We start from the raw sequence: 26,198 nt of genomic DNA, 5'->3' as shown, positions 1-26,198 counted from the left end.
GTCTTAAGAGTGTTTTAGAGAGAAAATTAATTTGTGTCTAACCAGAAAAAGCAGTGGGTTCTGGCATGCAGCTCCTGGAAGCTACGATGCACAAATGTATCACATCCATGGAGATTCCCTCTGTAGCCCAGATTTAAGCATGCACAGGAGTAGCTAGCAGGATCATGGCACAGAAACCCAGTTCAGTTCACATTAGAAGCAAAGGCAAAGTCTTCCTTGACATTCAGCAAGGGGAAGAATCATGACCTATGCATTTGTCACTTGGTCTTCATTGTAAAGACAAAGAGGCTTATAATTTTAAAAAGAGGGGAAGAACTTTAATGGAGTCTTTTTCTATAAAAGTCTTTCTTTGAAGCACTTTACAAAAGATGTTCTCTATTGTTACAGAAGGGAAACTGAGGCGAGGCAACAACTGATGTATGTTACCAGTGTCACCCAGGACCAGCTCTCCTGGGGATGAGGACAGAAATAGAAATCAGGTCATCTACAGTCCTTTCAGTTTTGTGCAATTGGTTCTTTCATCTAAAATAACATCCATCCTGTTTTCCACTGCAAAAACACGTGGCCTGCCCACATTCCTGAAATCAAATGGGAAGGTGCCAAGCGAAGGAGCCATTTGCCCACACAAGCACTTCAGTGCTTTGTGTACTGTTGTACATTAAGCATGAAAATTACTGTTTTTTAAGTGCTCCAAGATTTATTTAAAAATGAAGCTATCTCACCAGCAGCACTGAGTCCTCAGAAAAGGTGATTCTTGGGTAACTCAGAGCATTTTGATTACTAGCTAAAAAAGAGATTCTTGATTAAGTAATTTGCAGTGTCATTTAAAAGAAACTCAAGTTGTTTATAGAGAGAAATGTTTTGGGATGATTTTAATGCTTTGTGTTTTTTCTTTCCTTTATCTTTTTTTTTTTTTTTTTAAATATTACTTGCAATGGTGCAGTGGTAAGTTATCCTGTAGAGTTTGCAATCTAGTGCTGGGTTGAGCTGCATGACAATAAAGCATTCAGTATAGGAAAAGGGCATTTTTCTGTCATTTGGAATTTTTACCAAATGGCAAGAACAACAATGGCAGTAGAGTAAAGGCTGGTAGCTTTTTATAAAAACAACAATCATGTGATAGGGCTAATCATGTCAATAAAAACACAAGTATTGGCTCTGGATTTTGGTTAAACCATAAATAAGATAGAAGGGAAGAGTACAGTAATTCATTCTGTACACTGCATTTTTGGGCTCTGATCCTACAAAGACTTGTGTGGATATATCCACATAATATCAAGCAAGGCCAACTCAGTATCTTGAAATATTTAAAATGGCACATTAAACTCAAATGTGGGTCATAAATTCCTTGAGACAGAGGCTGTATTTGTTTATAGCACCAGTACAATGCCCCAGTAACTTCTAGTGCAAAATAAAGAAACTTTTGTTCTGTTTCCAAAGGCCTTGAGTTCAAGTACTGGCAATGTGGATTGAATGGGTCCCCTTAAAGTCAAGAGGGATTTTGCTGCTAACTTAAGCAGAGCCTAGACTTCACCTGAAATTGAAGAAACAAGTACAAATATTTCAGATGTAGAGGGATGTGGGCAAAACCCCATGTCTTCTGGGGGTTTTCTGCAGGAACATACATGCAAAATTGAAGCTCTGTGTGCATATATATTCTCTTTTAAGCACCAAGCAATCTACAATTCAAGTTCAACTTAGCTCTGTTTATCATAGCATAGCTGTGGCTCATTAGCAGTCATGAACTGTTTTATGCAAAACATTGCAATGCTCCCAGTTGAGAAGGGGAAAGGGCTGGCTGAAAATAAAAGATTCCTAAACCTTTCAAAATATTTAGGAGGTGAAATCATTACTTTGTTCAAAGTGAATGGTATAAGACAGAACATTGCAGCTGGTTTTCATTTTGCTATTTGGGAGCATGAGCACGGTTCTTGATAAAGCCTGTTGATTTAATTAATATATACCTGCCTACTACTGAGCAGCAATGTGAGACTGTGGGGAATTATCTGTCACCAGATGTCTCAAAGGATGTTTTTTTTAAAACAGCTTGAACAGAAGTTATAGTAATTTGATGCAGAAATTATTAGTGATGTTCTTTGATTCATTATGCAAGAGAGAGTTACAATGATCCCTTCTGGCCTTATATCTAGTTTTATCATAGTTTTAAAAATAATGGATTATAATAGTTGAAAAAATAGTTTTGCAATTACCATAGTTACAGAAATCCAAGCACCAGGCTCTTCAGAGCGAAAATAAAGTGCTAACAAATCATGGTTGTTGACAACAGTGACTTCCTCCTTAAGTCTATGAACAAAAGGGAACTGCTTCATTCATTCAAACCTATACACCTACCTGCACATTAGCAATTTAATTTTTGGCCCTGGGCTTTCATTGGGGGACCCCTGAAACTGTTTTTTGTCACAGAACCTGTCAATGGAGCCAGCATCTTTTGTTGGTGTTTTGTTAGTAAGTCCTGCTGAAAAAAAAGAAAAGAAAGATGTGAATTGCAGTTATAACAAAGGAGACAATGGACAATATTGTGCTCCTAAACATGTGGAAGAAATTGGGAGGGGAAAAGGAGTTGCCTAGCATGTCTTCCTTTATATTTCATATAAGACATAAACAAAAACTGTATTTCTTGGTCTCTAAGGAGGGCAGAAATCTAGCAACACTCATTGCTGTTCTGGCTCTTGCCCAAACAAGGTTTGAAGAAGCAGGAAAGCTGTTAGATCAGCATCTCAACTGTACTTCGTCAAGACATTAATACCTCAGAAAGCAGCATACACTAGGGCTGCCCCTGGGGTAGCACAGCAAGTATAAGCTCTGTCTAGGAGGAGAGAGGAGCACAAACTGTCAAGCCAAAGGAGGCAATTAAGCTGGTCTAGTTTTGCATAAAGTGGGCAACCATGGTCTCTTCTTTTTAGGTTAGAAATGAGGAGATGTTTCTTCTCAGAAAGAGCAGTCAGGCATTGGAACAGGTTGCCCAGGGAAGTGGTGGAATAACCGTCCCTGGGGGTGGTCAAGGAAAGGTTAGACATGGTGCATGGGGATGGTTGGACCAGATGATCTTGAAGGTCTCTTCCAACCTTAATGATTCTATGATTCTTATCAGGACATGAGCCTAGATTTCAGTTTTAGCAACCTCTTGTCAGGCAGCACTGATAGAGTGGCTCAGTTCCGAGTGCCAGGCTCTTTTATGTATGAGACACACTTCACGTTTCTTTTTCAGGCAGTAAGTCAGGCTTTAAGCTCTTGGTATTAATCAAGATCAGAGAGAGGCCCATGTTGATCTCACAGCCATCCGGCCATCCCTTATCTCGTCTGAGATATGTGTCGGATAACCCGACCGAAAAGCCTGGGACAAACAGACACAACGACCAGCGTTCTGTGCCGTAAGCCAATTTATTGCTGCTTGACAGTATCTTATATAGTGTCAAAGCGTCCCACCCAGGAACCCAGGATCCCACCCACTGTGCTAGCAGGCACCTCAGACCCTTCCCTTCGTGCACGCAGGCACAACCCAGAATAATCCCACATCACCCCCCTCTTTATGCAGTAACGCACCCCCTTTAACCCGTTACGCTAAGTGTGATTTAATCATAACTACTTAGGAACGAGTATCCATCCTAGGAACAAGTGGTGACAATGGGAACTCCTCATGATTTTTGGTGAGAATGGTCAGCATGCTGTGATTCATTACACTGCTTCTAGCTATTTTTGCTTTAATACATGCATATACTAACCCTGTCACAATGAATACTATTACTAGTAGCAATATTGTTTGCAAAAGCAATTTAAGCCATCCTTCTAGGTGAAGGCCTAGCCCCTCAAGAGTTGCCCCCAGCCAATTCTGTTCTGTGTCACGCTGCTCTTCTTTTATTTTGTCTTCCGCACAATTGCGTCCCCGGCAGAACGGCTTCTTTTCCGTCCTCCGTCGCATGCGTGGTGCCGTCTGATGTCAAGTGTGTTTTCATGTGTCAGATTGATACCTGTACGCATCTTCGTTCGAGCCCACTCTATAGTGAGGGCAAGGAGTTCATCCCATTGTGGAAACGCAACGCGGGGGCACAGACACATAGCCAAAAAGCAGTAGGCACTGCAGCTGGCCCTGATGTAGAATTATAATAGCTCCCTGTACCAAAAGTTTTCCGGCCGGACACTGGACGGTGGACTTGTCCACCCCTGCTCGATGGGGGTTGGGACCCACACTTCCAGCCAAGACGGCGGGTCCCTTTTCGTCCCGGCGTTGGCGTCTCCCGACTGCCCCCCCCTTTTTTCCTCGTTCACTTCCCCTTTGCATTGTGAGCACTCCCAAGCGCGGTGGCCAGACCGCCCACACATCCAGCAACGAACACGGCTGTCTTCGACCACAGGTTCCCTTTTCTTGGGACATTCACGAGCTATGTGGCCACGCTGACCACAGCGAAAACAACCACCAGGATGCATCTGGAGGGCAAATGCCTGGAAGGCAGACGTGACTCCCGCCATCTACTCACTGAGGGCAGCAGCAAGAGCTTGCATTTCCTGAGCCTTGCCAAACGCACAGCCATGAGCGATCAGCTCGCCCGCGCTTGCTGAAGCCAGAAGCGCTGCAAGAGCGGCCTTGAATTCAGGCAGAGCTCCTGTTCTTAGGCATTCCCTCAAAATAACATCTTGTGCTTCCGGTGGTAAATTACTGCTTGCCACAGCTGTCTGCACCCTGTCTGCAAAGCGCCCAAAATGTTCCTCAGGTTTTTGCCGAATATGGAGATAACTGGGAGTCGGGCTGACTACAGAATGCATCCGCTCTAATGCTCTGCGGCCCAAATCGGCGGCGGCAATCAGCACAGCTTGCGGCAGCAATAATGGTTCCTGCGGAGTATTCCACCGCCCTCATCCCAGCAACGCTTCCCCAGGCATGCCATGTAAAAGATCCTGGGGGTTTGCCCATGCACGTGCCATTAAGACTTTGCCTTCGTCTTCCAGCAAAGACAAACATGGGTACCTGCACTGCCGTCAGGCAGGCTCGGGCAACCTGCCACCAGTCAAACATCAGGGGCCCTTGCAAAGCCACCGCATCCAACAAAACCTGTGTCTGTGGGCTAGAGAATCCACCCTCCTGTACAGCCTTTTTTAACTGTAGCAGCATCTTGTAGTCTACCGGCTGCCACTGATGTCCCTGAGACCCCGCGAAAACAGGATAGCACCCTATCCGCACAGGACTAGGTGTTATTTCACAACCCGAGAGAAGACATTCTCGCGCACTAATAGTCCATTTTTCTCTTGCCTTCTGCACCTCCTCGTGGATGTGCATCAGCTGCCACGAGGCAACCCGTCTAGGATCCCGAGACTCCTCATCTGTTGAACTCTCACTATCCACTCGTTCTCTCTCTCGGGGCGCAGCATCCGATGGAATGGGAACGCGACACATGGACGATGGTAGGGGCTTCTCTGAAAAAGACTCCACCCGTGCTTCCCCCCCCTCCCGCTCTCCAGGGTCAAACGCGGGGGGGACTGCATACAGTGGCGGCCAGAGGGAGCCCGAAAACGCCGGCACTTGCCCAGATGCCACCCCTGCCCCTTCTGGACCCCCGGCAGGGAATAGGATAAGGGAGCCCTTCTTATTTACCCCCCAAAAGGACCCGTCCGATGAAGTATGTACTGCACTCCCTTCTGCCGGGGGAGCACTAGGCATTGCTATTTTTTCATGATCCAACCGAACTTGCAGGGGGGCCACAAGGGGGTTCCCACCTTCTTCTTTCTCCTGCTCCTCATTATTTTCATCTCCCGATCGAGCCTCCTCCTTCACCTGCCCTGACCCCTCCTTTAGATTGTTTTTTACCGGCAGCTCCATAGGAGCCCGCTTATCCTCACTGTCCCCATCGGACAAAAGCATGAGGTGCACAGCAGCCCACAGGCACGTCACATTGGCTACCTTTTCCAAAACCGCTCGCATCGACCCATACGTCAGTAATAAAGTCAGTGCTTCTTTGTTCCCGATGCAGGCGCTATTAAATAAATCCCGTCCCACCGTTTCTAAAACGGTCTGTCTCAAGCAATGGACAGGAGACCCTGCCAGATTCCAGCGTGTCGCCCAGAACAAGAGGGACCGTATGTCCTTCTTTTGTAGTGTTATCCCTACTTCCTTGGCCAAGGATTTTAAAGTACTCACCACCTCATCGACTCCAGGCCCCATGACCACCCGCGTACCTAGCATGTACGCACCATGCCTAACTCGCGCCACGCCTAACTTGTGCCAACCAGTTTCACGTTGAGATTCGAATCACGTCGAGGTCACCATATGTCGGATAACCCAACCAAAAAGCCCGGGACACAACGACCAGCGTTCTGTGCCGTAAGCCAATTTATTGCTGCGTGACAGTATCTTATATAGTGTCAAAGCGTCCCACCCAAGAACCCGGGACCCCTCCCACTGTGCTCGCAGGCACCCCAGACCCTTCCCTTCATGCACGCAGGCACAACCCAGAATAATCCCACAATATGAATAGGAGCTCTGGGCTGTGGGATGCCAACTGGACCACCCTAGATTGAATATCTCCAAGTAGACTTACAGGCTTCATGGAGGAACATGTCTCAGCACCTAGGCTAGAACTTTGCTCAGAAGTAGCTTTCAAGTCTTAAAAACTGGCAGTAGTAGAGAATCCATCTTGTCCAATAGTGTTATTGCAGTAGTCAGTTATCCTCAATCATGGGGACAGGCGTTGGCTCCTGGGAGATGGTGACCTGTAGGCCTGTCTTGCCCCAAGGAAAATCCTTCTACATCCACAGTTTGTAAGACCCACAAGTCATTTAGCACAGCCAGACAGTCAGCAGCTGGAAAACGTTGTTAGCAGCTGCAGAGCAGGAATGGCCTGTGATATTAGCTGCCAAATCCGTTCTGAGTGTTGCCTAATCAGCTAGCTGAGGCTGCTCACGAGCAGAATTGGAGACAAAAGTAGATAAGTCTTAACACAAAGGATGCTTGAATAGAAGATTTGTACAGAGTTATTGCATGGGGAGGATAAATTGGGTGATATTCAGAATTTCTGGTGGTTGTTTTTAATGGAAAAATTTTGTGGGTTATAGATTTGAGAGAAAATTACTAGTGTAAGTATCTGCACTTGAAGTGAGACATTACATGTACAGGGTGAGGTGCCTAGCAGTGCTTTTCCCTCAGTATCATGAATGTAATGACATTTTTGCTCCCCTCAAAGCAATAGCAGAAGCTGTGTTATAGTCACTGACTGGAAAGAAGAGATACTAAAATCATTTGCTTTAGAGCCTAATGGCTTTCATGTAGCACTTTCTTTATGACTTAATTATCCATTGCTGTCAAGGTGTCTGTAGTACAAGGTTTAAATTAAGTTTGTGCATGGTAAAAACTCATTTAGAACCAAACTCTGCAAGGAGCTTTCTTCGCTCCTCTGGGATCTTGTAGCTGGCAAAATTGCTGCATGCTCCAAAAAACAAAACAAAACAAAAAAACAGCAAAACAGCAACAACAAAGAAAACACAATACGAGTAAGGTCAGTGCTCCTACCCCAACTCCAGTTTATCAGTTTGAGACTGTAAGCTGTCCTACAACCTGTACAGCGTAAGTGTTCCTTCTATGTGTCCTCTTTGGTTCAGAAAATACTCAAGTTTCTAAAGCCAACTATCTCAGCACTCACAAGACTGGGCTCTTGCTTACCTCTGAATGGTGCCTCATGATGTTACCTAATGATATTATAGTTTTGTATTTCCCTTCACTGTTACTATATCTTTAAGGCATGAGATACCTTTAAAATGTATTAATGTTGGTGGTTTCTAAGATTGGAATGTTTAAGATATAATTACTTCCTCTTTTAGATAAATCACCATAAAATATTGAATCTCTTAACCGTACCGCTATCCCATTTCTAAACCAGTTCTGAAATCCTTTAAATATGGTATATTGTTCTTTTTGCCTGGATAACTGAATCTTCCTGAATGGTATTTGAAATGAGTCCATCTATTTCTAGGGTTTTCTGCAAAATAAGTATTTGCATCCCTACAAAAACCTCGAAAGATTTTGAAAGCTATTAGTAGTTTATTTTTTGTACCATAGTATGCCATTTTAACTGGGATGAGGCACATTGTACATGGAATTAACTTGTGAAAGCATCATAAACCTTGAATTCTGGGCATTTGGGCATGGTGAAGATGAAACTGTCTTTGCCTTTGCAAAGTTTTCAAAAGAAACAGTAGTAGGATTTCAGTTCATCACTGCATCAGCAAGAGTTTGAAGGGTGTTGGAGAAAGACCCCTCACTTTGCTCAAATCTAGGAAACTGGCATTTCATTCAAGCTGGTATAACATAAAATCTGGGATATTTGTGAACTGAACTCAAGCTTTCCATAAAATTTGAGTATAATCTGCAAGATAGACTACAAAGTACCAAAATCCATTCATTAGGTAAGGTGTTTCAGTAGGAAATTGAGTGGCTGTGCCAGCATTTCTGAGTGGAAAGGGCAGGCACTGCAGTCCTGAAGGATCTCAGCAGATCTGTAGTGTAAAAGTCACTGGTTACATATTTCGGTTATGTTCAAGTGAAATGCTATGCAGCTTTCCCTTCAGAAACAGCAAACTTTCTCTGAAGGACAATCACTACATGCCAGCTTCTCTGTCAGCCCTGTTTTGTTTCAAGGAGAAGACATGAAATTTTGCTTCAGCTCACATAAGTCAAACCTGCTGGTGAACCTAAGAAAAAGAAAAAAAGCTATGTAATTAGAGTTGATGTCTGAACGGCTTGGAAGGGAGCAGACTGATGCTGAATATTGTGGATATTGAGTCTGAGTGAGAGGAGGGTGGGAGGGGGGGGAAAGACAGATGCAGCTTTCTGTTTTGCACACAGTCCACACGTTACATGGAGAAAGATACTTTAATTCAAATGAACAGGTTTACCTTGTGGGATCAGCAGAGCAGAATTTAATGAGCTTGTTCAGCTTTACAACACTCTAATTGTAATGAGAGCCTCTGGGTGCTTCGGTGACAGGCAAGTGATGCTGGTATTGACTGACAACTTGAGCTCCTTCTGTCCTCTGCTGGAGAGGAGGGTTTAAGGAATGTCTGGCTAATTTATTTGCTGATCGCTGTGTTCCCAGGAGAAAACAGGCTGAGTTTGGTGTCTTCAAAGCTTCTTTGGCCCATGGTGCCATTAGCATGCACTTGAGCATCTAATTCCAAGCTGTAACTGCAGCAGAAGGGCTGTCCCCTGGGGCTCAGTCCCTGCTTCCCTCTTTCAGAGTCAGCAGAAGCAGCACTCCTGAGGTGGGGAAAACTAGCTTTTACTGCCCCATCCACAGCAGCATTTTGCTGCCCGAATGCTTTTTTTTTTTTTTTTTTTTTTTAACTCTGCATTTTGCATTCATATTAGTAGATGAAAGGATCTAGCTTTGCAGAGGTATTGGTGATGAACTTTTCTTTATCCTGGTGCAGAATTGCACTATAGTTAAGGAATCCACGCTAACACATCTGTGCAAATGGTGTTTATAAAAAATTGGGCTGGCTTTCTGAAGTCATTTGATAGCAAAATAGAGCAGGTTGGCTGCAAGCAACTCTAAAGAGCATCACTGGAGTTTAAGAAATCAGTTTATCTCTTTGTTGCCTATGCCAGCTGTACCTGGTCAGATGAACCCCCCTCACTGTATTAACTTAGTCTGTTGTTAATTATTTGACCCTGCCCTGAAATTCTGGCACCAGTGAATAACATCTGTACCACATAGAAATATTATGGCAATTAAGAGACGATTAAATTTGACTTGCTTCCCTCTGTCCATTCATCCATCTTATGATGTCCAAGGAGAAGACTCATGCTTGAAATACTTGATGTGTGTCTAAATATTAGAAGTGTGTCTTGTCTTTGCTGAGGCTAGGATCTGTTTTTCTCTGCCCTGAAGTTTCCTTAGAGGATGAAAACTCAAGGGACATTGCACTATAAAACATAGAGAAAAAAAAAAAAGAAAAAAACATCAAAAGTGTTCTTAAACTATGGTTTCATTATCGTTAGGTCATCGGTGGTAAAAACAAACAAACAAAAACAACAGAACAACAAAAAAAAAACACTGTTCAGTCAAGTAAGTATTTGAACACTGCCAACTAAGGTTAACCAAACTGATGAAATAGAATTAACAAAGAAATGACAGGGCTGGTGCCTTTATCTACAGTCATCTTTACCCTCTCTTGTTTGGCTTGGCAAGAGTTCTCCAATGATTGGAAGCTATCACTTAGCCTTATTTAAAATGTATATGAGAGGTCTGCAGATAAAAGCCATCAGTTACATGATAAAATAGAACAATGAATCTCTAGAAACACTCTACTTGTCCTTCCTTCCCTTTTGTGTATTCTGTATATACTGCCATCTGTATATTGACTGGGTTTACGACCACCATTATGAATGTATCCATAGGCCCGACAGCCTTTTAATGAAGTGATGGTCGCTTTGCTGTGTTTGAGAAATCTAATTATTCCTCTGTGACAGGTAGATGCTGTCACGCAATACCAAACTGACATGCCCAACTTCTGAGGAAGGCACGGCAGAGAGCAGGTTTGATCTGAGGTCTTTCAGTCCCAGCACATCACCTGAGCTGCTGTATTCATCCGTCCTCTTTTTACTTTACAGTTTGTTAAATGTACAGTTGAAGGAACCCTGCAGCAGAAAGAAAGTAAATGGTATGTGGAACACCTAAAACTCTGCAGCTGATGGATATAGAATGAGATCTTGGAAAAATGAGGTTCGGTAGATGCACAGAACCCACAGCATTGGTATTTCATCCATTGTGTACTGCCCATGTCCTTCTGTAGTTACTTACAAATATAAGTACCATAGCAGCATGAGTAGTAAAAAGTAGATAGTATAGACTATATAGTCTTTATTTGTTTAATAATATCTCTTTCAGCCCTGCTGAACTAAATCCCAGTATCATAGAATTCCATGTCATTTTTGCACTTCTTTGTCCTGTAATCAGACTTTTTTTTTTTTTTTTTAAGAGAGAATTATTTAGCAAAGTATTGTCTAAACAAGAATTCTGCACAGTATATTCAAATGAAAAATGAAAAAATGAAAAAGTCAGCTGCTGGCAGGTGGCAACCAGTGAAGAATTCTCGCACAGACAGTTTTAAATGGAGTGAGGTATCATATATGCAGCAATTCATCTTGGGACCTGTTGTTTTCAATATATTAAGTAATGAATGACAAAGAGGGAAATGTAAACATCAAGTTAATTAAATCCTCCAATGATATTGAGCCAGGGAGGATAGTATATTTCAGAGCAGATGGATTGAAGTTTCTAGATGATTTGGGAAATTTCAGGGTGAAAGAAAAGTAAGATAAGTCGAAATAGGCAGAAATTTCAGACAGTTCACCAAGAGACAATTTATCATAATTGAAGCAGAAACAGTGACTTGGGGGAAAAAAATGTTAGAATCGTATTTAGCACTTTGTAGCAGCCTTTTGTCTGCATGTATCAGAGTATTTAACCTATTAAATTAAGCTTTTGAAGTGGGAATCTGAGCAAGTGTTACTACCTTGGTACAGCAGAAGGAAGAGCATGGCTGAGGAATTGAATGGAGTTCTGGAAAGGAGGGTGGATCAAGGAGATGGGACTAAAACGCAGGAGGACTTCTCTTCCTCTCAGACTGATCAAAACTGTCATTTGAGGTCAGGCCTGGGGCACTGTCTTGTGATCTGCATTTCACAATGACAGAGAACATGACAGGGATCGGCGCAGCCAGCATGGAGCTGCAGGACACTGATTTTATGCAAGAAGTCTCACAAGTCAGATTTCCCGTGTGCCCCTAGAGTGACAAGACCAGGCACACATACACTGTAGTTTCTGTGTGCATTCATGGAGCGACTTCACAGTGCCTTATCAGTAGGAACTGGTATCAGGCCTACAGAAAAAGCCCCAGGGTGCCTTCGTCTTGGACCCTGAATCTGTGCCAGATGTGTTCTGCAGTGACATCCAGCCTCTGTTCTCCTCGCTGCCTTCTAGCTACTGTGCCCTATAGCAATGCTTTGCACCCAGTGGGTTGCAACCCTCAGGATATTTGTGAAAAGTAAAGGTGGGAAAGGTTATGAGAAGAATTTCATTATTTGAAGTGCCTGGTGTGAACTTAAACACTTGTTCCCTCTCCATCTCTTGCAAAGTCTTTTGCTTGTCTGTCTTGTTCGGGGTCACCTATTTTCTTTCAGCTTCTTAAAACTCACAGAAATGCTAAAAATAAGATTCTCTCTGTTATCGTGGATATTCTTACAGTACACAGAAAGAGAAGAGCATGAAGGAATTTTAAAATTGAAGGGATTAAAAGCTCTTTGTTTTGAATAACCTAAGAGACCAGAGGGCTGTACAGAGTTATCTTTGTATGTCTAGAAAGGTAATAATAATGACACTACCACCTATGAATAATGATGCTATTATATAGAGTCTTGGCAGGACTGAAATTGGAACACTGCAGACAATAATGGGCCATTCACTTTAAATACAAAACTTGAAATAAGAAGTTGGAGCATATTCAGAGGAAAACAATGAAGAGGTCAAGATGTTCAGGGCTGGCTTGAGCTCATCTATGATGTAATGCAGTATATTCTCCGGTAGCTTGATAAGCTTCTGCTTGTGAGTTTGTATGGACAATCATCTTTAGGCTTATATTGACTTCAGAAATTCTTTCTCCAAACTGAGTGATCTCATCCTTAATCTGACATTTTACTGCAACTGTGTGTGGTTCCCTCTAGCTTTCAGCAGGTGTTCTTTCTTTCCGTTTTTGCTTTGCAAGTTTTCTCTAGCCCTGTCCAGATAAGAGGCTGCCCATCTAAGGAAATGAGCTTCTCTGACCATCAGTGAACATCTGGAAGCCATTTGGAGTTGCCTTTCCATTATCTTGCAGACCTCAGTTCTCAACCGTGAGGGCAATATTTGGAGATTTTCTTTGTGGGCTTCCTGACAGCTAAGTTCAAGCAGAGATGTTTTACAGACCCCCAAGCCAGTGCTTATTTGCTTCATGTAGCTGCACTGAAGGAAACCTACCCCTATAGACACATTAACAGTCCTGTATAGGATGTGAGTCTCATGGAGAGCATTGTTCCTTAAAAGAATGTGGTTATGAGAAACATGTCCTTGCAAAGAGAGTTTTCCAGAGAAAATATGGGCTTGTGTCTGGACTAAATTACTTTGCTTACACAATGTACACCCAAAGGCAGAAAAGAGTCAACACTGGGACATGGTAATTTTTTCATGTGGATCTGTCACACTCTATATAGTGTATTTCTGCTCAGGTTTACTCTGTATTGAGGATCCAATTTTATTCCAGGATTGACTATTTCATTTAAATTGCAGGATTTGTTGTGTGATTTATCCTTTTTCTTCTTTTCTTCCTTTCTTTCTTTATGCTTATTCCCTCTTTTAATTCTTCATTTCTACTTAATGTAGTCCAGAGCCAGAACAAGCTGCGTTTGGAATGGACTGTGGTGTTCCTGGTCTTTGTCTTCAGATAGATTTGCTACCAACTGTATCTTCTGGCACACCAGTCAGCTTCTTCTCTCCTCCCTTTTTGTTTCTCAAGCTACCTAGCCAGGCTTTTAATTTCTTCACTTGTCATCCTTAAGATTTGTCAGCAGGTACCAACTTTTCTTTCCCCAACCCCTAAGATGTATTAGAGCTTTTTTGGGAAAGCCTACTTGCAGTGTGGATGTCTTGTTAGTGTTCTGCAGTTTCCCCCAGCCTACTACCAAAAAATGTATTTTGACCTTTGATATAGTATGCTCCTATCTTATGTATCTGTAAGTAAGCTCAAAGCAGCTTCCATGGGGGGCTACTATGTCTTATGTATATACTCCCATGTAAATATTTCAGACTTTTCCTCTCCTTTTTTTTTTTTTTTTCTCTTTTGTAACTTAATTTGAAAATATCTGAACAATGGCTAAGGGAACTATGCTAGACCTCTAGCACTGGTTAAAAACTTCAAAAAAGCATATGTAATAATTAGAGGTGCGAAAAACTTGAATCAGCACCTGACGCTGGCAATCCACCTTCTTCAGTTGCTTTAGGTATTCCACAGTACCCTTGAGACACTGAGGTTGCAGGCATTTCCACTGACACAGGGAAAGGGGAAATCCCATCTTAGCAAGTATAATTTACTAAGGGAGGAAAAGGGCTCAGTGCTAACATCAGCACTCCCTGTGAGAAGGACCCATGCTGTCTGCTAGATGGCAATGCTGTAATGGCCACCAATGGCTCCAATACAGGCAAGAAAAAGCTCCAACTATTAAGACACAAAAGAGCGAATATGGAATTTGACTACTTCAAAACAAAGATACCATGAGATGGGCAGATAACTCCTGTGGTGGCATTAAATGAGTTGGGGTGAAACATGGCCACCAACATGTTCAACCTAGTTGTTGCTGCTGGTCTGAAGCAGTATCTTATCACCCAATGATACACTAAATTTTCAAAAGGCAAGTTAAAAATAGGTGGTACAGACATTACAAATACTCTTATTTTTGTTTTACTTCATTAGCTGAGGCAGAATCGGTAGGAGACAAGTTTACAGAGGCAAGGCACCTCATAAAAGTTACCGTAATTGTTAACGAAATAAGTAGAAAATTGGATTTCTTCTTATAATAAAATTAAATCAAGTGTGATCTTTAATCAAAGGAATACATTTTGGAAACATTTTATAAAAATGACAGTAAAAAGGCTGCCATGGAGAAGAATTAATGTAACATTAATTAAGAATATTGAACCAAGAATTTGGTACAGAAAGTACATGTACTTCTTTGAGAGAACAAAGTTGTCTGAATACATAATTATACTTGATTGTAGTTCTTATAATGGTTTTACATACCTTTTTAATGAAGTAAGTGAATGGTCTAAACTGATGCTTCTCTCCTGTGATAGTCAGCAATGAGAAATACAGCCTGTCCATAAATATTTTTGGGAAATATTTAGACAATTTTGTTCAGTTCTGAGGAAAAATAACTTGGTCTGAGAGAAGGCAATATTAAATTGCAGAGTCGTAAAGTGCTATAGAAGTTCTGAAGAAGGAAGAGCCATACTTGCAAGGGTGTCCATCAGTAGTGTCTGTTTTCTGTTGTCTTCAGTGGAAGTGCCATCTCACTTCTTCAGTCATCCCTGGGCTTTTGAGGATATAATAAGCTGAAGAACAGATGATTTCATTTTGTTTTACCTAACCAAGGAGAAATCAATGATACTGAGATATTTAAATCCAATGGCTTAACTAGAACTTAAATAAAATAATGATAAATTGCCATGTTGCTATGAGAAGAAAATCTGGTGATAAATGATTCAGTATTTTTTTAAGCCGTCTACTTTGTTACAATTGGTTGTTGCACCAACAGATAAAGGAAGCAACTGCTATGGAAGAGAGAAGGAAATTTCTAGAAGCTCTAGTACATACTTTAAAAATATTGTTTGAAGTTGAAAAGAAAAAAAAAAGTGTGCGATCATAAATTAAGCTCAAGATGTTTAAAAAAAGATGATGCCTAATGAAATCTGAATTAGAATGATAACACTTTGCAATCTCGTGCAAAATAGTATATAAAGTTAATTGGACCCACTGGGTTTTACAAGCTTACTTGTCCAAGGGAGTGCTGTTTTCTGTAATGAAAACATCGTCCTTCACAATGTCAGAAGAACACGTGGGAACCTCTGATCTCACATGCCAGATGTCACATTTTGTTACACTTACAAGTCCTGATAAGCCATAATAGTTTTGGAAATCCATCCAAACCAAAGATGTCATACTTTGTTCAAGTGTTGGTTCTTAAGCTGTAAAAGGATGTTGGTAATAAAATGCTTTCAACAATCACAAGCATTCGGGAAAAATAATGTCAGAGTATATGCTTATTATTTGAAGTTTAAATATTGACATGACTTCAAAAGATGAAGCAGCTGTCCGGATTTTTGAAAAATGTTTGAAAATGGTTGAAAATTTTGCATAGTAGTAAGTACAGTGTCTTTGAAAAGTAAAATTTGTTGTAACTGTGTTTTTACTAAGAACTGTGAACTGAGACCTGTGTCCAAAGTGTGCAGGAACACTTCAGCAGTCCATTTTGCTTTATGCAAGCCTAGCATGTGAAAGATTTCCTCACATATAAGTTTCAGAATTGGATGGTTTGCAGTATTATTTATCTGCATTATTATTAGTGCCCTGAAGAACCATACATCAGGAAGCCCTCCTGGTAGTGCCCAGCCACACAGCAGAGACTGCCCTGACCAAATCAATGCCAACTTGAAGAACAGGAGACAACAGATGGATACCATCAGACAACAAAATTCAGGGAAAGAGTGAAACGGTACTGGGCCAGAATATAACTGAGCTATGGCAAGCAAGTCAGCAGACTGACTGCTGTAAACTTCTGGTTTATTGTTTTTTTTAGATATTAGATAAACCAGGAGTGGAGCCTTAAGAAGGAGTTTGAAGGGAGATAATGAAATAGCTCTGCAGATGTTTACAGAAATTTCCTCCAGGCATGAAGGGCAATGTGGGAGGAACATGAAAGCGCTTGTTGGAATATTTATCGCATGGGGGTGGGAGCTGATGTTGTGGGCTGTCAGAGGGAGGTGGTGGCATCCCTCTGGTGCATAAGAAGGGAGAGGAGTTAGAGTCACAGGAGAGCACAAGGAGAGTTGAAGCCAGCAGAGATTCAGTTCCTTAGAGGTCTGAGGCTCTATCCACCATGGTGGTTCCAAGCTGAGGTTTTGGTAGAGAAAGTTAAAGAGAACAAATGTGGGAAGATGGTTGTTCACTTGGTTTTGTTTTGATTTTGGGGAACTTTATCCAAAATCTGTTGAATCCAAGGACGACACCGGCTCTTCACAGGGAATTCAGCTGCAGCTGAAGATATCTAAATGCAGGTGTTTGTGTGCGAACTGGGTATCTGATGTCCAGTTACCTCCGTGGAGATTTGTGCCTGGCTTCAGGTGCCTCAGGCAAGGTGTCTGATGCCACTTTAGGTCTGCCTGGTCTTCAGCAGCCATTCAGAAGGACACCTATCTCCAAGGACCTGTTGAATTGAGTCAGTACAGTCAGTAGACATAGAGCAAGCAGTTCATCACACCCTGAATAGATTAATCTGCATCTCTTTTGACTGTACTAGGGACTTAGTATATCTTTATACAGAGATATCTACACTTGGGTCTTAGCAACAAACTGACTACTGCTCCATGGATATTGAATGTACTGCTCAGTGAAATCTGTGCTCTGCACACGTTAGCAAGAGTTTTGACTTCAGTCAGATGATGACTTACTTTCTGTGCTTTGTGCAGCACTTAGTATCCAGTCATTCTGTTCAGCTTGCAAATGCCGATGCTTCTTTAATTAAAATTTCCTACAAGCTCTTGAATTAACACCCCATCCATCTGTTATTCCACTAATATCCGTGATAATGTCTTGCGGTAGCTCCCAAAGCTGCAGCTGAGCAGTGAAATACGAGGCAAGCACTAAGCTTTTCGAAGTCCAGCAGAGGTGTGGGCAGGTGTCTCAAACATCACTCTGCAGTTCCTGATGGAAGATGACAAGTAGGGTCTCAAAAGCAGTGCAGCTGCCCCTGTCCCCAGGACAGCGTCCATTGGTTTAGGGATAGCCACGTGTTACTGCAGATGCATTGCCCAGTGCTGGAAAAAGCTGTCTTGGTGCTTGTTGGAATACTTATGTACTGCTGTACTGGGCTTTAAACAGGAAATATGCTCACCAGCTATCTGTAAGACTGTTTAATACTGTGCTCTGCTGGTTTTTGTGATGCATTCTGTTTTAAAGGGCTTTTTTCTGTTTGTGAGCTGAGAAATTGTGCCAGAATAACTGGAAGCAGTCTAAAGACAAGAAATGAATACATGTGAAAAGAACAACTCGTTATTTGAATAAGTTTGCCTGAAGGGCGTATTTCTAAACTTTTACTAAAATTCTATTCCCTTCCTTCATGTTAATTAAATTAAAGCTTGGGGGGAGACCATAATATAGTAGTGTGATATATCTGGGACATAACTCAAGAAACAAAAAGACATCCTACTCCCCTTGGCTCATCTGTCTTTTTATTGAATGCTGTGAGATTTCATTTGCAATAATGAGCCACTTCTGTACAGAACTTTTCCTTTCTACCAGACGAAAGGAAGAGCATGTTGACAGGAAGTGAGAGTTGCATAATCCCTGCACAAGTCAATGGCTGAATCAGTGCTCTGTTCTTCACCGCGCTGCTTTATATGGCATCTGATTTTTTCCTTCCTCTGACTTGAATGAAAGAAGGATCAGTTCCTAACAGACCACCTCCATCAGGGCATCAGAGACACATTTCTTTTCGTTATAAATTATTCCCATATCATGCTGGGGTTAAATAGCGTGTTTATGACATCCATTCAACAAAATCATCCAGGGAGATTATGTTATCCTTGGAATCAGCCTTTCCAAGTCTTGTAGAGTGGGCTAACGCAGTAGCAATATTTCTCCAGCTTTTTCCCTGTTTTTCTTTCTTGCAGTTGGAAGTGGTGACTTCTGGCTGTTCTGTGCTGGGCCACATGCAGGCACAGCAGGAGGCCCTTGGCTCCTCTGACTGCATTTGCTGTCCAAACAACTGCTCCTCACCCCCTCAGAGGAAGAAGCAGTGGGCAGATAAAAATATTTTGCAGGCCAGATTTGGCTAATGGGCCATGAACTGAAGCAGCCTAATCAAAATACATGTTTAATTGAAGCCTGTTTCTTGAATTTTTGGCACGGAATAGGACACGTGCTTGTCTGGTTTGGAGGTTTTGCATGTTTCAACTTATGATCACATCAGTGGTATTCAGTGGCACTCAGACTTTCCAGGAATTGCTTAGTCCCATGTGAGAGTAAGCATAAATACTTGAGGTAGTCCTCAAGCAGGCTCAAGTGCAAGTCTGCTAAGTGGCACCTTTACAAAGTATGACTATAGTCAGATCAACTGTGGACATTTCTGGGAATATCTGCTTTGCTGCTTTGCTTTTGTGTTTTTTGTTTGTTTGTTTGTTTGTTTGCTTGTTTTCCCCAAAAATGTTGGCTTTGCCTGTATATCTAAATGAAAATTAGTGCTTCATATGTAGAGTGCAAGAGATTTCCCTCAGGCCTGTGCTTATATCCTTAGTACCATAGGGAGTGATTCTCCAAATTTCACTTCCAGGCAGGACCTTCCAGGCAGGACCTGGTTAGGGTAACATATGCGTAAGAGGTATGCCAGGATTGGCACTGGATTTCAGTCACTGGTCTTAGTAATACTGTGCAGATTTTTCACCTTTTTGCCCACACAGATATCCCCAAATCAGATCTCTGTTGAGACACACATCTGAGACCCGTAACATTTGTGGCCTTCTCTCAAAACATCCCTGGACCACACACCTTTCTATGCTGGGTTTCTCTACATTGCCTCTGCTGCTTATTTAAATAAGATAACACAGTAGTGACTTCAGAATATAAAGACATAAATAAGTATTAGCATGTTTAGTTTTCAGATTGATTAGTTATGAATTTCAGATGCATTTTATCTATATGCTATTGCCAGGAGTTCTCATGCCCTCTGATGATAGGTGTGGCTGGCCCCCTGTCTTATATTTCTCTCTCCAGGTAGGACAGCAAGACCAAGAAAGGAGTTTATAAGACAGAGCATAGATAGGGATCAGCCATTTATCTATCTCTAGATCCATCAGAAATTAGGTAGTTAGCCATCTTTAGACAAGAAACTTTAGAAGAAGGAGCCTAACATAAAAGGCATTGAGATGTCAGTAATAGCAAAGGTCTGGAAGAAATTTCCCAGAGAGGACTATATTGGCTGAAGATAACCCAGACAAGATGTTGACTTGACTGGTAAGATGCCAAGGGTCAGACCACAAAGCTAAAAGAAAGGGAATCAGTCTGTAAGATGTTAAATTATAACTAACAGCCAGCCCTCAATAGGAAAGAATCAGATAAGGGGTGGAAGACATTGTCTGGGAAAAGAGACGCCTCTTCAGTGTTTAAGTCTCTGGCTGATGCTATAAAGGAGAAGCCTATGTCCATTTATTAGGTGTACACTGTGCCTAGCTTGGTTGCATAATTGCACAAGTATGTATAAAAATGTATATGTTGGAGCTTTTTTCTGGAGTCATGCCAAAGGTTGATCTCAGTCAGCCTTGCTGTGAGCAAATACTTTGTCACTGAGCTGCTGAACACAGCGCTGGTCCCACTGGTTACCTAAAACGTGATGATCCAGTAATTCACTCATACACAGAATGCACCTTAATGGAATATATTGTTCAAGTTTTCTTCATAATTATTTGTAAAGATTAATCTATTACTGCAGCCAGGAGATGCACTTGCTTTTATGTAGGTAGAATGGGGGTTATGTGAATCTTAGCAGAAAAATTACTGTCTGTAAACTTTAGTGTGTCTGTGTGTGGCCTTGGTCAGACTTTCAGCAGAGTAGTGAATATTTGGAGGTCAAACCTGTGAAGATGTCTAAAGTCCTGTTTTCTAGTTACAGTCAGCTGACCTTTCAGCAGTCTCTGAAATACTCAGAATGGGTTGGAAATGGAACTCAGTCTGTTAAGCGATCTTTATAAACAGGTAGGCAAAACTATTTTAAGAATGAGAGGCATGAGGCAAAGGGGTACATCTCTGATTTTTTTCCCCTCTTCATAAATATATTTATATATATTAGATCACATTCCCAAGAGTCTGGACCTGAAGTGAAGGAGTAGACAGGTGGTAATTCATTTCTCTTACATGCTGTAGGATGGATAAATATCACTTCTTTATTTTCTGGAGGTCCTTGAAAAGCATTATGAGAAGCCAGGAAAAATAGATGTTTGTACCCCTTTGTCCATCTCAGCAGTTTCTGATGTTCAAGGAACCTTCTAAGCAGGGCTAGCCAAATTCTGTCTTCCTGCATATGACCCACCGAGCTGTTATTGTTTCCAGTGGAGCACTTTCTTTGCCCTCTAATACCAGACACAAAGGACAGTAATAATTAAGTCATTTACACTGCTTTGATTTAAAAAGGCTTGTCTAATCATGGAATGTGCCAGGAGATTTTATCTGACACAATTTTTTCATGCCACCTGTACATTGGTTTCTCTTCACAGTCATCCACATCAAGCTTTCAAGCACAAAGGTTTTCATATTTTGCATCCCAGGAGTAATAAAAAATTGAAACAAATTCTTTGTAGAATTTTAATTCCAGTGCTCTTTGCCTTCACTCTCTCCTTTGATTTTTGCAGCTTTCTCTAAAAGTGTTCTTTTTGCTTTTCTTGAAGACTATATGTGGATGGACCTTTTGGAAGTCCCTTTGAGGAATCGCTGAACTATGAGGTCAGCCTCTGCGTGGCTGGTGGTATTGGAGTTACGCCATTCGCATCGGTACTCAACACACTGCTGTAAGTGAGCTCAAGCTTTTAAAATCCATTTCTTCCCTCCACCCTGCAATTTACCATAGTAGTGCATGTCAGAAGGGGTTTGAGAGTATTTCAAAACTTCTACTAGCATAACACAAGTGAATTTCCTTAAAGAGAGGTAAAGAACCGGGATGTCCCCTGGAGAGCATAAATAATCTCATACAAGCTGTGTAACCCAAAGAATTCTGGCAGAGTTGTGCCACTAATGCACATGAGCTGGGACACTTGGACTAGCATTTATATCCTACCACCAGCCTCACCTGCGACTATTGATCGCTATAGTCACAGACCCTTCAGCTAGATTTGTTCCCCGGTCTCTGCTTAGAGGAGGCTATGCACCATGGTAGTGTGTTTTTGAGATTCAGGAGGTCATGACAATCGTGCTGGAAATGCAGGGCAACTTTCCAGTTCTGTTTGAATTTTGTAAAAGTGTAAACTTAGGGTTTTAAAGGAATGGGCTTGACTCGGATTCAGGTCATGTTTGGATGTTTGACTCTATTTGAAGTTTTAAAATTTTAAGTATGAATTTTTCTTTACTTTTTTCCCCTTTATTTTAAATTAAAACCTTTGAAATTATGTTCAGACCGAAAGTTTCATCTCCTGTTTCTCTGTCACATTGGCAACATGCTTCCACCAAATCTTACACTGTATGATGTAGACTTGCTTTAATGATTGCTGCTGACTTTTATTGCTGGAGCATTGGCTAAGAGCTCCAGTCACAATTTAAGCACCCCTGTTTCATAGGCACAGTATAAACAGCCAACCAAAGCAGCAATCTTTCTCTGAAGTGTAGAAAGGCTAGCTGCCTTTGGGAAAGTTTTACAATGCACAGCTGAAGCATTTGTTCTAAGATGTAAATGCCAATAGCCAGCTCTAACTCCAAAATTAAAACTTGGATTTTAAATGCCATCCACGTTCTTCTGTCCTTGATCTGGGCTGGACTTGGCAATGCTGAGCACTTCAGAAAATTATCAGCCTCACCTGTCTTATAGTGTAGCCCTCAAAGACCATCTTGGGCTCCCTCATTTTCTTTTCCTATTAGTGTATTGATCATCTTCTCAAAGTTAGAAAGAATGTGAAACTTGGGTACAATTTTGCTGAAAGCCTGTAGTCCAGATGGGTAAACTGACCATTTTTCTTGGGATGGTTTATCCTTGACAGCATTTAGCTAAAATGTCACAGATCATAATGTTGGGCCAACAGCAGTTAATGAGATGGCTACCCCAACCAGAGTGTTATTAGAAGCCATAAGAACTTGCACAGACATTGCTATAGAAGCTTAACATCCAAAAACTTGAGCAATCCACGCTTTTGGTTAAAGCCATAAATTACTTCCAAGCAGCCAATCCCATAATCTGGCTTTGTAGCCAATCTTCCTCATGTGCACTGTAGCATTATGCTGGGGAATAATTTTGTGACTCTAGAAAAAAAAAGTAACAATCTCAGCCTGCTTTCATTCTCAGTATTTAAACATCTACAACAAATCACAAGCGTACTGGATGAGCTGCCTGTTGTGTTTGCCCTGGCTGAGAAGCAGAAATTGGCAGGTGTGAAAATGAAAACTTTCTTATGATGCCAGCGCTGCAGAGCAGCGGGGCCAGTCCTGTTGTGTCAAGGACAGGCAGTTCTGGAGGAGACCAGAACCCTGTCGAGATGGAGAAGCATTTTGTTTCCAGCTCAATTGTGTTCCTGTTGTATGAGCACAATTTAATTCCTGCCCCTGCCCTTGACTGCACTTAACTGTTGAATCCTGCACCTATTTTTAAGAAGTCATGATTTACATTAACAAAAGCTAGTGGCTTGAAAGCTAGTGTCTTGCAATGGGAGGATCCTTAAATAACAACTTTTATTATGGGCACTGGTAATATTTAGAAGCATGAAAGAAGTATTATTTGCACGTGGATGTGGTTATAATGGGAGACTGCACCTGGGAGATTTTCTCTGAACTACTGAGCTACAGCAATTCCGTACAAAATTCCTTGCATTTTTCTCTTCTTCTTTTGTCTGTTTTTATGATGAAAGGCACTTATTTTCCTTGCTACTGCTTGTAGTTATCTTGTCACATCTGACCAGATTGTGACCCTTCCTAAGGGTTTGTCTTAGAGGTAGACAGAAGCAGATGGAAGAAATCCTAGTCTACAGGTCAACAGCTTACAAATACAAAAGCTGAAGTCAGAACTTGAAAGACACTCCTTCCCAGCCTTAGTGCATGTTTTTCTCTCTGTAAGGGAGTGATCACATAAAGGTGAGCTCTCAGCTGCGGCATGCTGCTGAAAACGTCTCCGTCCTTGCTCCTCATGCTTATAGTGGAGGTTAATAGCATGGAGAGTTGAGACAGTGGTTGGAGCCATTCTTTATGTGTATTTGTTAGTGCAATACCATGTCTGAGTATGCTGGCAGCCTTAGAGTTTAAATAATGCACAGTGGGAGTGGTGAGGTGTGTTATGAAGCTTTTCTACTGGAGTTGGCTCCTGGGACTGGTATTTGAAGTTGCCATTCATTGGTCTTCTCTATCTGAACATTATTTTAGGAGGAGGAGGAAACAATTTTTTCACTGGCCATTTCAGTGAACTACACAAACAGCATTGGCTAACTAAGAAAAGACTTCCTGGATATTTTTGTTTGGTTTGAACTCATTAATCATCAGGAATTTTTTTTTTTCACTTCTGTTTTCTATTTGAGTTCATTCCAATACTTCCTTTGTGCTATATTTGCATTTTGTTTGCATAAGAAATCTGACATAAGAGTCATGTTTTTCTAAACGAAATGTCAGAATCTGTCCATGACTGCATTTTACCCACCAGCATTTTCAGAGGACTGTATTATATCTCACAGTTGCCTAACACAATGGAGCTCTGATTTGATTTGGTCTTTGTGACTCTGCTGCAGTATTAATTATAATCAACTAGAGCCTTTCACATATACTGGCAGAATTTAGTCCTGACATTATTGCATTTGTCAATATTTCTTCTTATGGGTCGCTTTATAAACCTAATAAAGAATTGACATAATACACTTAAACTTAGAATGTCTACTTTGCTTTGAAATAAAAGTCTGATGACGATACATGAATCTATATTTGCAGCCCAGATCATCTATATAGTTGACAACTTCCTAATGCAGAAACGGGAGCTGCGAGGGGTGTTGGCTCTGCATTAGAGATTTAATATTCCCAGAATCATCCTTATAGACCACATTGGTCATTTCAGTGTCTGATATATCATAGGATGAAGAACAACTTAGCAGTTGGCTTCTAATAGAAATTCACGTTTCCACTAATGAATATGAAGCAACTTAGTTAATGTTGCCTTTTTAAAATGATAATTTTTAATTCCTCAAACATTTCATTTTCAAGTGATGGCTGGAAACGCTACAAGCTGAGAAGACTCTACTTCATTTGGGTGTGCAGGGATGTTGAATCTTTCCGCTGGTTTGCAGATTTGCTCTGTATGCTGCATGACAAGGTAACGGGTGTTGCTTGGAGGGATGCCAGTAATGTAATAAATGCAGGGTATGTCCACACAACACATGTGGCATGCTATAAAGAATACCAGCAAACTTCAGCTCTGCCTAGGCTACCTGGCCTCCATTTGTTCATTTGGCATAAACCAGTTTATGTCACACTGGTATTTCATTGCACAGTGTTGCTGGACAGCTTTCTGTGAAATTTATGAGATGGAAGAGGAACATACAGGTTGAGGAGTCTGAGTGGCCTTTTGCCTTTTGGCTTGTAGACGGATTAAGAAGGGAGGGGGTTTACAATTTCATGTGGATTTTAAAAGGAATGTGGCCTTCTAAAATAATATTTTGCACACAGCATAATGTGCAACATTCCGTAGTGCACAAAGGGGTGCCACGTAAACACATCTTCATTAAAAAACTTACTTCAGTGATGCTGAAACCTGAGTCCATCAGCATAGTAGGCACAAGTGACTTTATACTTCCTTTAAAGAAGGGATATTATTTCACTAGCTGTTTTTATCATCCTCCCAGCTTTGGCAAGAGAATCGACCAGACTATATAAATATCCAGCTGTACCTCAGTCAAACAGATGGAATACAGGTATGTGGTTAAATGCTGTTTGTAAACCAAACTAGACCTTGGGGTAGCAGACAATGCAAACTGTCAGTCATATGCAAAAGAGAGTTGTTGCATATGTTAAAAACAGGAAATGAGGCCATAAGATCAAGTGATTGATTCATTGCTAGGGCAAGAGAGCAAGTCCATCCCCACCGCATAAAAGAATCTGGTCTAGTAGCCTTAACTTGATTATATGTGGGCAGAAATCCATATCTTCTTTTTCTAGGAAAGAGGTCCTTCCAGGCCAGGCCACAGACCAGACAGTTGGCAGGGTTTGATGGGAAATCTGCATCATTGCTGGGCTAAGAATCAAAACAGGATAGTTGTAGCAGCATGCAAGCTCAAATCTTCCTTTAAAACAAATATTTTGAGAGAAGATGGCTATTTTTAAAAGCTCGGGATTTTTTTTTTTTGTTTGCCTGAAATATCAAAAAAAGTTACAAAGTGCTTGATGTATGAGACTGTAAGTTAACTGCCAGTTGTTGTATATTGTCAGCCTCAAAAACGTTCTCTTTCCTCAGCTCCTGGAATCTCCTCCCACAGATATAGATGCTTATGATATTCATTTTACATTATTTAGCATGTAAACCTAGGCATGATTCTTTACCCAGCTGCGTCTGGAAGCTTTACCATTCACTGCAGTGGGCCCAGGACCAAGCCTAACAACTACTACAAAATGTGAAATGCAGTGAGAAACCATGCCCAAAGGATTTTGATCTGCGTGGTATC

At 41.4% G+C, this 26,198-nt stretch overlaps 1 protein-coding gene across 7 annotated transcripts in view; it reads left to right on the top strand.

The window, feature by feature from the left end:
- Positions 1-26,198, top strand: part of NOX4 (NADPH oxidase 4) — a 122,589-nt gene that overhangs the window by 78,351 nt on the left and 18,040 nt on the right. For all 7 annotated transcript variants that reach the window (XM_068668686.1, XM_068668510.1, XM_068668573.1 and 4 more), the window contains 3 exons: positions 21,252-21,371; positions 24,745-24,853; positions 25,383-25,451. In XM_068668686.1, coding sequence (XP_068524787.1) covers positions 21,252-21,371; positions 24,745-24,853; positions 25,383-25,451 — 298 coding nt within the window. The remainder of the gene's footprint in view (positions 1-21,251; positions 21,372-24,744; positions 24,854-25,382; positions 25,452-26,198) is intronic.

The sequence above is a fragment of the Anas acuta genome, chromosome 1 (assembly GCF_963932015.1).
Source record: "Anas acuta chromosome 1, bAnaAcu1.1, whole genome shotgun sequence".
NCBI lineage: Eukaryota > Metazoa > Chordata > Aves > Anseriformes > Anatidae > Anas > Anas acuta.
Note: the sequence above shows the minus strand (reverse complement) of the source record. Positions and strands in the feature narration are given on the sequence as shown.